Here is a 13,314-nt window from a genome sequence, read left to right on the forward strand (position 1 = left end):
TTTTCTTGAAGAACTTGTCGGACATCCGGGCCGAGACGTTTTGAAAGTTGTCGGCTCGACGTAAAAGTTGTACACCCCGGGCCACCGGGCAGACGCTATTTCAAACACACTATATATATATATATATATATATATATATATATATATATACACACACACACACACACACACACACACACACACACACACACACACACACACACACACACACACACACACACACAGTGAGACCTCGACTTACGGACACCTTACCTTATGAACTTTTTGGTTTACGATCGTCAAATTTATGAAAATTAAACCTTGAAATACGCACTACTTTTCGCGATACACACCCACCACGGCTGGCGGAGTGATCTTTGGATCTGGCGGAGTGATCTTCGGATCTTTGGCGGAAGCACACGACGAACAGCGCTCCCGCCGCACCTTTCCACACCCCCTCTCCGAGGAGCTTTTTGCTGAAAATTTTACGATTAGGAAATGAATGCAAGATGATCCCCTAATAATCACCATTGAGGAGAAGAAGGAGATCATTGAGAAACACGAACGAGGTTTGCGTTTGTGGCGTCACATGTGCACACCGCGGCTGTCATGTTAATCTCAGCCTGACACATCTCTCACGCTGTGTCACTTCCCTGAGAGAAACTTTCTACGATCATTCTACAAATAAAGAGCCGTCCACAATTGCTACCATCCTTCGCCTGAAAGCTTTAGACAAAGGCGTTATTTCGTCGATGCTTTCACGTGACTAATGACACCGAACTTGTCACGTGCGAGTTGACAGCTGGGGCGGAGCCGCTGCTTGCGACCTCCACCAGCCGAAGAAGAGACTTCAATTTCATTTCATTTCAATGAGTGTGTGTCGCTGTGTCTTGTGCTGGTCAGACCAAGAGCTTGCTTTTCCCGAGGTGATTGTTAGCCGCGATCGCATAAATTCGGTGCTTTCCGGGATCGCAAATGTGCTGGATGGATTCCCCCCCCCCCCTGCCTCTTTTTGTCGCGTTTTATTCCCCGTCCGTGGAATCATCGGACTCGCGCCTTTTGCTGTAATAAAATATCTGCCAGCACCTCCTACGGGACTCGAAGTGGATGCAGATGACATCGAGGAGCTTGTTGCTGACCATAATGAGGTCCTCAACACAGAGGAGTTGATTTGCCTTCAAGAGGACAAGCAGAAGCAGGCCATTCGGGAGTTGATGTGCAGGCTTTTATTGAACAGTTCCATCCAGAAAAGGCTATGAGAATCATCAACATGATGAATGATAATGTGATGCCTCAGTTTTGTAAGATATTACAAGTCAGAAAGCTACAGGTGTCAATTAAGAGCCATCAATACATTGAATAAGGTATGATCTGTGTAGTTTTAAGGCTTATTTAGTTGAAAATTATATTTTATAGAGACCTGGGAACGGATTATTCTCATTTTAATGGTTTCCTATTTTGGGTTACACACTTTACACACTCTGTCTGGGAACCAATTAAGTTTGTAAGCCAAGGTCTCACTGTATATATATATATATATGTGTGTGTGTGTGTGTGTGTGTGTGTGTGTGTGTGTGTGTGTGTGTGTGTGTGTGTGTGTGTGTGTGTGTGTGTGTGTGTGTGTGTGTATGGATGGATGGATAGATAGACGTGATCAAGAGTGACACAGTAGCTGTTGCACTTCAGTCATTTGATTATCATGAGCGGTACAGAATGAGTTTTTCAAAATTGTATTTACTATTTATTATTCCGTTGTTTTATAGTTGCTGTTACACTTCACTCACTTTATTATCATTAACGGTCCAAAATGAGTTTTTTTTTCAGATGTTTTATTTTCTGAGATATTTCAAATATTTTGATCCTCACTGAGCTTGATGAGATAACCAAACAACCTTGATATTCCTTTGTTACCCACTGTTTTCTATGTATTATTTGTGTGCAGGATGAGGGCACGTTCCATCTCAAGGACGCTGCCAAAAATTTGCTCAAAAGTCTGGGAAGCCAAGTGTCTCTCATTCTGAACTGGAGGGACATGTGGACTCTTGTGGCGAAGAAAGGAGGTACAACAATGAAACATGCATAAAAGAGAGACAATGTGATTATTTCTATCCAAGGTTTGCATTATCAGATTTTTTGTAACCATTTTCATGCGAAAGTTACCATTGGTGACAATTCTGCCCTCGCAGTCGCTAGGCCCTACAGTCACTTTGTCACTTTTGCATCAGTCGAACCAGGACTGATTTGATCGCACCCTTTTGTGGGGTGTTAACAGCATGACCATAGTTGCTGACATATATTTGTTTTGCTAGGCATTCCGTTGTTTCATATGGTGTTAAAGGACAACCGACGTCTCCGGACAAGTTGTGTCCATAATTTGTAAAATGGCTTCACATGACTTCTACTGGGCGTATTTTAATAAGATTCCACCGCATATAGCTATAATTTACGTTTTAAGACTCGCTCTGAACATTTAGGAAGTCTTGTTTTTGAGTTGGTGAAGAGTCCGTACGTGACGTCAGAAAAGGAACGCCTCCTCACCGTAAAAAAGACGCATTGTAGCGTCTTTCCATCACGTCAATGTATTTTGCTGTACTGTTTTTTTTTAAACCATGTCTTACACCCAAAAAACATGTATGCTTTGCTCATCAGGACTATTTGAAACATATTCATAACTGGATGTGTAACAAGAAAGCATATTCTCCGAATCTGAAGCCATTGTTTTGATTCACTAGCAATGCAAGACGTCTTGGCGTGACGTCACGAAAGGGGGGCGGGACTTTCTGAAAATGCCCAATTCGCAGCTCAATTTTTTTGCAGATTTTGGACACTTTAAGTCATTTTTATTGCCGTTTTGCATTTGATTAAAAATATCATACTGCATGTTTTGGGTATTTTAGATGCTATAAAACGTTTTTCTGGTGTCAGTTAAAAAACCAAAAAGTGACGTCGGTTGTCCTTTAAGCTTGATAGTGACTGAATGTATAATTACCAAAGACTTTACTCGAACAACCACTTTGTTTGCAACAACCAATGGTTGATGATAGATCCAACTTTGTGATTTAGGAGTAATCACTTGTTTGAATATGACAATCAAGCAGGAACCATAGTAGAAAGCATAGCTGCCAATTTTTGAAATCAGGAAAGCCTCGTAATATGCCAGGGTGCAGGGGCCACAGGCCCCGGTTGGTCCATGGTCATTGTTCACATTACAGCTACTTAAAATGAGACCAAAAACACCATACAAACGTTGATCAATGTCAAAGATATACTTGTACCTCAGATATACTTCTCCCTGGCCTTACCTTGCTCTCCGCGCCCGACGCACGGCCTGACCTTGCGGCCGTCTGCGGCGCCGACACGCCCGACCCGCCACCTCGCCCCAAAGCAGAACGAACTTTCACAAAGAAGCGGCGCCGCTGGCCGTGGTGGCGATGCGGCTTTCTAATCATGGCGGTCCCGAGCGCAGACGCCCAACCTGCCTTGGCTCTAGTCCTGGCCGGGCTGCGGCCTGTGTGGGGACCCTCCCCCCGCCGATGCCATCGCCACCCGGCCATACAGAAACCCCCAAAGGCGCTCGGTACCCAACTCTCTCCCCGCCGACGGCGCCAGTGGATTTTTTCTTCAGGGCCATGGTTACGGTCTTGAGTAAAAAAAAAAAAGTGTACGACAGGAGATGTTGCCGAGATGGTATCTGTATCGCTACTGAGTGTAGTCACGCGGTAGATTGCTGTGCAAGAGTGAGATGCTGGCTGGCTGGTTAACCAAAATTGTCATACGCCGAGCCAGGCTTAGAATAAAAATAAAAAAATGGGATCTGGCGGTCGTGGGACCCATCACTAGTCTGCAGCTTGGTCCTGGCTGATCCCTTCAACCCACTGCCATGTGATGGACAGAATTTGAATTATTTTCAATCCAGACACACCTGATCCGAAGTCAGAGGCTGCATATTTTGCTTTTGCGTCTCTTACTGCAATTTTTTTGCCTATAAGGCTGTAAATTATGAATGTTTTGTTGTTTTCTTTTTGTTTTAATTAATTAATTTATTTTAAATGGGTCTAAAAGTCTGAAATTTGAATTGGAAACCCCTGTAAGAGGAACCATGTGAGTGGAAAAAAACATGGTTAAATACTATGCTCTATTAATGTCTATTTTGAATATAAAACAATTTAATCTTAATTTTAAATCTTAAACTTAAGTTTTTCATTTCCTTTCAAAATGGTCACATTTAATGAATGCAGTGAAAGCGAAAGCCCCATAAAAGTCTGTACATTTTTATTTTTATGTATTTATTTGATTTGTCTTGACTGACAATGTGCATATTTGGATTTCTAGGACAAGTTTATGGTGAAAAACATTCAAAATCTCCTGCTCTCTCCACCTGGGGTGATCCAGTTCTTCTTAAAACAGAAGTGCAACTCACTGCCTCTGAAGGTAAATGAAAGTATTAAATTAGTGCTGAAAGTCCTATGGGTTATCCCGGAATTATGGATTTTCAAATTCATTCATAGATTCATTTTTTTCCCAAAACACTTTATCCTCACTAGGGTGGTGAGGGCTGCTGGAGCCTATCCCAGCTGTTTTTGGTCAGCAGGCAGGAGACACAGTGAATCAATAGCCAGCCAATTGTACGGCACACAGAGACACAACACACAACAATCATCAGCGCTCACACTTGCAATTTATTGAATGTTCAATCAACCTGCCATGCACGTTTTTGGAATGTGGTAGGAAACTGGAGGACCTGGGGAAAACCTGCGTTAGTCCCGGGGAAAACATGCATACTCTCTGCATGTAACCCTTCTGATTGGGGTTGCTTGAGTAGTAGCATTCCAACAGAGCCATGTTATTGCATCTCGCCCATCTCCGCTTTGTTCTAGTAGCCCATTTTTCATCATGATGCTCTGGTTCCCCAGCCCCTAATGCAGACCTTGTTTGGCTGTGCAACGTCTGAGCTGAGATGTCATCTGTTTTATTGTCTTTCATCATTGTATTAGGTAGACATTAGCGTGAAGGGTCTTGCCCAAAAACCCACACTGGCTGGTGTTATGTTATTGCACCAAAAGGAATTCAAACCCTCATCTCCCATCAATCCATCCATCCCTTGTCCTATGGAGGGCCACAGTTGTGCTGAAGGGTATCCCACCTCACTTTCGGCAATAATAACATAATGAATATGAAAATCTAACTGTTTTTATTTGCCCCACTCTTTGGCAAAAAATTAACCATTCGCCACTTGTCATAAATATTTAGAATGAATAGTCAGAATCAGAAAGCCTTTAATAGTCCTACAATGGGGAAATTGGTTGCAATCACCTTCTCAGAGTCAATTAGTGGTCGCCCAACTCAACTGTTTTGGATGGGGAGAAATGTGCACCTTTCTCCCATCCAAAATCCATGAAACACAAAATTATTTAACATTTCTTTTAGCATCATGACATCATTCACCCCCTCTCCTCAGAGTTCAGACATTCTTGTCAAATAATCAGCAATAACATTTGTTGTCAGGGCAGATAATGTCATATGTGACAGGTCCTATTCTCCTAGTCACAGCGTATGGGCCCTGCCACTTTGCCAGTAGCTTACTTGATCCCATATGCAACAATATTAACACCTTCTGTCCAGGGTGCCAATCTCTCCCTGATAAATTATTGCCGTTATTCTTGCTGGAGATCCTCTTCCAGCTCCTGACGTTCTGCATCTTCCGTTACTTTCTGGAATTCTGGGTTCAGAAACCATGGGAATTGCAGCTTGTCTTAGATGATGAAACTGGAGGTTGGGCATGTTAGGTAACCCAACTTGGGAATTTCTTGTGCGGGAGGAAGGTTCGTTGGCCTGGATGTTCGAGAGTCAGCGCCCTGGGGCTGCGGTCCCAGAGGAGGTGGTTGCCCTCTCCTCAATTGCTTCTTGGTCTGGGGAGGTGGTATCTTCTCCACGGCCTTCACTTTCTCCCTCTTCTTCCTCTTCCCAATTGTCGTGCGGCAAGACAGCAAGCAGGTGGAAAGAGGATAAAAGTTCACTCAGCCAGATGCAGGAAGGGTATTGTGAGTTTTCTTTATTTGAAGTTGATATCGGTTTTCGGCAGACCACAGGTAACACTGCTCTCCAGTCTGTCCTTTCTCCCTCTTCTTCCTCCCCGAAGTGACTGGCTCAGGCTGGCTTTAAAGGTGCTTCACCTGAGCTTCTGGCCAAACACAAAATTATTTAACATTTCTTTTAGCATCATGACATTTGGGTGGTGTCAAAAAGTATTGTATGTACAAAAGAAAATGTCAAAATGGTGCTTATTCATCATAATATTAAAATTCAGAAGTAAGAGAAGGCCCTAAGTTTCATTCAATGTGTTGATTAATTTTAATTTCATGTATGTGATTGTCCTTTCAGAGGCAGAGTGCCACTGGGCAGACACAGAGTGGAACAGGCGCAGGAAAGTCTTCTGCAGCAAAGTGGAAGGATATGGCAGCATCTGCAGCTGCAAAGATCCAGCACCCATTGAATTCAACCCAGAACCTGTAAGGCACAACTAAAAATAGATTCATTTAATTTCTACATGGTTTCTTTGCATATATGTATATGTATAAGAAATTATGAAATTTGCACCCTGAAGGGGTGGATATAATCTTCCACCTGCTGGAGACACACAAAACAATATCATGACAACTTTGTCTGGCATCAAGATTGGCATAGAAAATCGGGAAATTATGGTCTGGAAAAAGTATGGCATTCTAAAATATCAAATACTATATGTTAACTTTTATTACTCTCACAATTGTGTGTTTGGGCAATTCGCTATACGAACACATTTTAAACATCTTTTCTATTTCCGTACACATCGTTTTATTTTCTTGGACTTCAGAAACAGAATCAGAAAACCTTTATTCGTCCCACAATGGGGAAATTTCCTGTCATCATGTCACATTCTGTCCGTCTTTACATCGTTTTATTTTCTCAGACTAGTGATCCTAACATTGGGAAATTCCCAATTCACAGCAGCAAAGTTATGAAGGAAGAGGAAATAAAAAAGAAGAAATAATAAATGATGTAAAGGCAGCCACTGTTGTGGCACAGTCTTGAAGTCAAAATATATGACATATATACACTTTTCTACTTTCATTCCTTTCATCACTTGCTGCTGTGAAATGTAAATTTCTCCACTGTGAGACTAATAAAGGCATATCCAATCCAATCCAAAGACACACAGTTATTCAATCTTAAGCACTTTTCTGCACCATCTTTGATGTATGAAACCGTTATAGATGACAGCAGAGAGGATCAAAGTGAAAGTAAAGGTGGCAATGGCCAAACAAGTGGCAAGGAAGGAGAGACTGATCTTTACAGGTTGGCGAGACAGAGAGACAAAGATGGTCAGGACGTGCAGCAGGTTTGGGTGATTAGGGATAGATAGAAATGGTTAAGTATTAACAGGTACCAATCGTGTGACGGCAAGGTGGAAAGAGTACTTTGAAGAATTGATGAATGAGGAAAATCAGAAGGAACAAACAGTAGAAGATGTGACTGTTGTGGAAGAGGTCGTGGTAAAGATGAGCAAGGATAAAGTGAGGAGGGCGCTGAAGAGGATGAAGGGTGGAAAGGCACTCTGGCCTGATGGTTTACCAATGGAGGTATTGAAGTGTCTAGGAGAGACGGCAGTGGTATTTCTGATTGGGTTGTCTGATTTTAGATGGTGAGAAGATGCCTGACGAATGGAGGCGAAGTGTACTCTTGCCCATTTTGAACTCATTCACTGCCAGACGTGCAAAAATTTGTCCACTCCACTGCCAGGTTTTTTGTTGTTATTTTCACTTCACAATTGCAGGAGCCACAGAATATTGAGTACATAGCGTTAGAAACGTTAGAAACCTTAGACTTTCTTCTTTCATCAGAAAAAAAAGTTCAATTCTAGCTCATTTGCTTCTGGAGAAATCGGCTGTTAAAATCAGGCGGTTTCTTAGCAAATACCTGATTTTTCCCAAAAAGCCAAGAAAATAAATGAGCTCTTTCTGCAGAGAAGCAAATTCAAGCAGAAAGGTTATCAAAGACCATCATAGTTTTAACTTTAGTGACACCTCAAACACCTGTAAAGTGGTTTACTTCTATGAAACAATATAAGAAAAAGGACTTTTGATGACAAAACTACATTTATTTAGATTTAAAACTAACACACGTGAATGCATACCTGGACTTCGGAGTGAGTTGTCTGGCGTGCTTCTGCATCGCAGAAGCTCACCGAGCTAGGCGGCAGCCACTTATCGTAGGTATCACTGTATTTGGGTTTTTGAGCACAAGGAGCAAATGATGACAGAAATGATGACACAATGTTATAGGCCATAAATTTGGCAGAGACCAGTTTTTGGTGTGCACTGTTAAATTACAGTAACCTTTGAACACTATTGGTGGATTATTTGATATACAGATCTTAGATTTTTCTCGTTATAGATTTGTCAAATTCAGACAAAGTCACTAAACATTACTTCTATTTTCTTCCTTATAGCTGCCGAATAATAGAGCCTTCAATGTGCCTGTTGCTGTCATTGCAGGAAACAGACCTAACTATCTCTATCGGTAAGAGCTCATGTTTTAAAATGGGCAAGAAAGTTGGTCAACATAATCAGTCTGTCTTGTTATTCTTGGGAAAAGATACATTTCATAATGGGTGATAGTAATCGGCAAATACACAAGTTTTTGCCTATTTTAATGCAGCTGTTCACGGTCTGTTTTTAGGATGCTCAGGTCGCTTCTTTCAGCTCATGGTGTCAACCCACAGATGGTCACAGTCTTCATTGATGGATATTATGAGGTACTCTGGTTGTTGTTTCAGCCTATTCCCCTTCCGTTGAAAAAAACAAAATTAAATAATTGCACAGGATGTGCAATTTGGTAACATTGTACAAACAAGAATGACTTTTTCTCACCACGGAGCTTCACAATCTATTTATTTTTAAAGAGATCATGGATTTAGATTTTATTCTGGAAACAAATATCTTCTTCATTTTCATTCAACTTCCGTACCGCTTATTGCTCACTATGGTCGGGGGTGGGAGTGGGGGGTGCTGAAGCCTATCCCAGTTGTCTTCGGGCAGTAGGCGCTGTACACCCTGAATCGGTTGCCAGCAAATCACAGGGCACACAAAATTGAACAGCCATTCATGCTCCCACTCACACGGGGTCAATTTGGAGTGTTCAATTAGCCTGCCATGCATGTTTTTGGAATGTGGGAGGAAACCGGAGGACCCGGAGAACACCCACACAGGCTCAGGGAGAACATGCAAACTATACACAGGGTGACTGAAGCGAGGATTGAACCCATGAACTCTGCACTGTGAAATTGGCGTGCGAACCACTTGAAGAGTATTTGTATTTATTTTTTTATGATTTTAGAGCATCTTAAGTATTGCTTTGCATCACATATATTTTTCATTATTAATCACGAGTGAACTTGGTTAGATGTTTTGGCTACAAAACATGAGGCTTGTCGATTAAGACGCTCCCCAGCTTACAAACATTCGAGTTATGACAAAATTGTATATCTGAACTTTTTTGCGGGTACTGTATGTCGAAAACATTTTGGACAGAGATGCTGTAAGTTAGATTTTGTATTGCGCGCCTTTTTCCGGCCGATCTCGCTTGCGATTGCCTGTGTACTTTGCTTCACGCCCACGCATGCACACAGACACATTGGAGGTTTCAAGGGCTGCATGTTTACACAACGGACACCAAGGCTGAAGTGTTGCCAATGAGTTTAGGCCAGGATCCGCCGAGCTCGCTTACGATTGGCTGCGTACAGTATGTGGGCGGGGAGTAAATCCCTCTTAACAGTTGACGCTCCAGGTAGACGCAAGGCGTAAGTAATGGCTGCTTGCATGTAATTCAGTAAAAAAATGGAATATTGCTCATGCGTTTGGTGTTAAACTTTTTGAAACCAAATTAGGCACAGCACTCTACATTTATCAATTGTTGTCAGGGCTTTTTTTGGGGGGGAAAGTAAATTTTAATTTCAACGTGCCAAGAACCCACATATGTGCATCACTTCTTCTAAACCCGCTCAACTCCAACATCTTCTGCTTCTTCCTTTCCTTTCCTTTCCTTTCCTTTCCTTTCCTTTCCTTTCCTTACCTTTCCTTTCCTTTCCTCTTCCTTTCATAACTTTGCTGCTGTGTTACTGCTCACACGCACAAAAAAAAACGTTTTTCTCCCGTGACTGTAAAGTATCCTTGAGAGTTTTGAAAGGCACTTCGAAATGAAATGTATTGTTATTATAGACAATCCCAACATATCGGCAGCCAATCAATCTCCGGTTCAGGTTGTGACTGACAGTAGTTTCCCCACCCTCAACAACTCGAACACAGGAAGCCAACACATCAACAGAAAGAATAAGGGAGACATAAAAAAGTTGAACAAATAAATAAAAGAAACTAAAACATTTGATTGAAGTAACTAAAAAAATTAATGTACCAAAATGATTGCATTGCTAAATGATTACTTGCACAGAGTTTTGAAAGGCGCTTATAAATGAAATGTATTATTTTTAATTGCAATTAACATGATAATATAGTAGTCGAGCAATTCTGTAGACGAAATAATGTGTGTGTGTGTGTGTGTGTGTGTGTGTGTGTGTGTGTGTGTGTGTGTGTGTGTGTGTGTGTGTGTGTGTGTGTGTGTGTGTGTGTGTGTGTGTGTGTGTGTGTGTGTGTGTGTGTGTGTGTGAGTGAGTGAGTGAGTGAGTGAGTGAGTGTGTGTGTGTGTGTGTGTTTATTTATTTATTTATGTATGTCTCAGGAACCAATGGATGTGGTGGCGCTGTTTGGATTGAAGGGAGTTCAGCATACACCAATCAGCATCAAGAATGCAAGAGTGTCTCAGGTAAACACTCAACATTTTGTTGGACTGAGATTACTTTTCATTAAAATCAGATTCAGAAAGCCTTTCATAGTCCCACAATGGGGAAATTTGCAAATGAATAAATACAAGATTTATTATCATATTTTAAAAAAGAATTCATACAAATGAACAGGAAAGGAAGTTGATAACATGTCTATTATTATTATAATCACCCTGGTTTTTCTCAGTAGCTTGAGTAGTAGTTTTTGTAGGTCCCTTTTAAAATCAGAATCTTGGTATTGTGACAACAGAACTTCCAAATAGGTTATGTAAATAAATTCAATAAAAATCTGTGAGTGTCAGTGGCATTTGTAACGCTTTTGGAAATTTTCCCAACGATTCATAAACTTTTTTTCTTTCCCCGAAAGATGGCAGTATTAAAAAAATATATTTATTACTCATTCGTGTTTAACACTTTCTTTTCTCAATCTTTGTCACAGCACTACAAGGCCAGTTTGACAGCAACTTTTAACCTACACCCAGTGAGTACCTTATTCTTGCAGTACATGATTAGTCAAAAAAATGTTCTTGCCTTCTAAGTGTCATATCTATATGGATTGGCATATTTTCTCATTGACCGGACCAAATTATTGTTCTTATAATTATGTGTTTGATTGATTGAAAGGGGTTGATAGAGTTGCCAAGGAATTCCTCTTCATTTGATGAAATCCAAAGCAATTTTCCCAAATGTTTTTACTACCGGCATTTGAATTTAAACAATTTAAGATGTATATTTTTTTTATTTAAAAAGGGTAAATTTATTTGTTTCTGATAGAGATTAGCAGTGTCTGAAACTCACGACAAAAGGTTAGTGGACACCCGGGCAGACAGCTCTGAAAAGTTGCCGGCCCGGCCATAAAGTTGCCTGCCCGATTTTTGACAACTTAAAACACATAAACATGTCTAATCGCCCAAAAAAATGTAAAGGGTTTTTTAAAATTAAGGAAGTACCAACCACAAATGCGCCCTTGCCTAATCTATGGTAAATATAACTTGCTGAAGATTTTGCTCCAGCTGTCGCGAATTGTCATGGTTTACACTGCGACGTTTACGTTGTGTTGTCTGCTCAAAGCTACGTCGTCTCCACTTTCTCAGCGGCTTTCAAAACTCTGAAGTACACTTTTCACTGATGCTGTAGTCTGAAGCAGGCTTCTGATTGGCTGCCAGTGCCGAGTATGCAAATTGCCAAACGAACGTTGGAAGACGCGAAAAATTATTACATGTTTGTTAAATCCTCTCGCAAATTGACATACAAACGTTCGTTTGGCAATTTGCTTACTCGGCACCGGCAGCCAATCAGAAGCATGCTTCGAACGACACCCTCACTGAAAAGTGTAAATCAGAGTTTTGAAACCCGCTGAGAAAGTGTAGTCCTTGTGGCTCGTAGCGATTTGTTTGTGGCTTTTGCGTCATTGAGTAAAACAAACGTTTGACTTGAAAAAGAAATGGCTTTGTTTCTTGAAGAAGTTATCGGCCATCCGGGCCGAGACGTTTTGAAAGTTGTACGCCCGACGTAAAAGTTGTACGCCCCGGGCCACCGGGCAGACGCTATTTCAAACACTGGAGATTAGGCAGAATAAGAAGATTATCATATTTAAAAGTGTCATTCTTAGCTGGCCAACCAAACAAAAGGCGCAGATGGCCTAAGGTCAATCTCAATAAGAAACACAGCAAGTTAAACTGTCATCTTCATCGAGGAGATCTGGCCTTGGACAGAATCTAGGACTTGGGAAACTCCTTTATCACCAGAGTAATTTGCTCATTAGCCAGGTTACAAATGTATTAGTTCATGGAAGAGACAATGTTTTATTGCTTACAGCTGTTCGTGCTTAGAACTCAAGAGGCGTGGTATTCTAATCAAGACAACTATATTTTACTAATGTACACTTAAATTTGCATAAACTCTCAATAAATAGCTTGGTAGAGGGCTGCAGAATTTATGCATCTGTCATGAATTGCTGTGTCTCCTGCCGGCAGTAAAAGACACTTGTTCTGTGTTTGAGCCTTTGTCCGCAGTGTCCAACCGAACATCTCTGACAGTTTCACACATACCTGCCAATAACTCCGGTCTTTGCCATAAAAACTACGGTTTTAATTATCCCATTCCGGGTTACGATTTAATAATGAAAATTGTGGTTTCCAATAAAAACAATACATCAAAAATGGTCAAAATAGTAATTACTCAACGTTCATTCATAACACGAGAACAGGTGATCGGCACAGTGCCAGCTGTTAGCTTCCTTTAGATCAGGGGTCTCAAACTCCGGTCCTACATGTTTTCCAAGTCTCCCTGTTGCAATGCACCTGAGGCTGTGTTGCAACAGGATTGCGGCCCTCGAGGACCGGAGTTTGAGACCCCTGCTTCAGATAAATTGCACATGTGCGTTCCTGGTTTCCAGACTGACGGCTAATTCGTTCATTCGAGACCCAAGGGTTAGCATCATTCTTAGCATTGTCGTA

At 41.3% G+C, this 13,314-nt stretch overlaps 1 protein-coding gene across 2 annotated transcripts in view; it reads left to right on the forward strand.

Moving 5' to 3' along the window:
• The window catches only part of pomgnt1 (protein O-linked mannose N-acetylglucosaminyltransferase 1 (beta 1,2-)), a 45,921-nt gene that overhangs the window by 8,666 nt on the left and 23,941 nt on the right, over positions 1-13,314 (forward strand). For both annotated transcript variants that reach the window (XM_089000757.1, XM_089000758.1), the window contains exons 7-13: positions 1,922-2,039; positions 4,312-4,410; positions 6,361-6,488; positions 8,468-8,538; positions 8,698-8,773; positions 10,753-10,836; positions 11,295-11,336. In XM_089000757.1, the coding sequence (XP_088856883.1) occupies positions 1,922-2,039; positions 4,312-4,410; positions 6,361-6,488; positions 8,468-8,538; positions 8,698-8,773; positions 10,753-10,836; positions 11,295-11,336 (618 nt within the window). The remainder of the gene's footprint in view (positions 1-1,921; positions 2,040-4,311; positions 4,411-6,360; positions 6,489-8,467; positions 8,539-8,697; positions 8,774-10,752; positions 10,837-11,294; positions 11,337-13,314) is intronic.

This window comes from Hippocampus bargibanti, linkage group LG07, assembly GCF_051943395.1.
Source record: "Hippocampus bargibanti isolate YZ-2025 linkage group LG07, ASM5194339v1, whole genome shotgun sequence".
Classification (NCBI taxonomy): Eukaryota; Metazoa; Chordata; class Actinopteri; order Syngnathiformes; family Syngnathidae; genus Hippocampus; species Hippocampus bargibanti.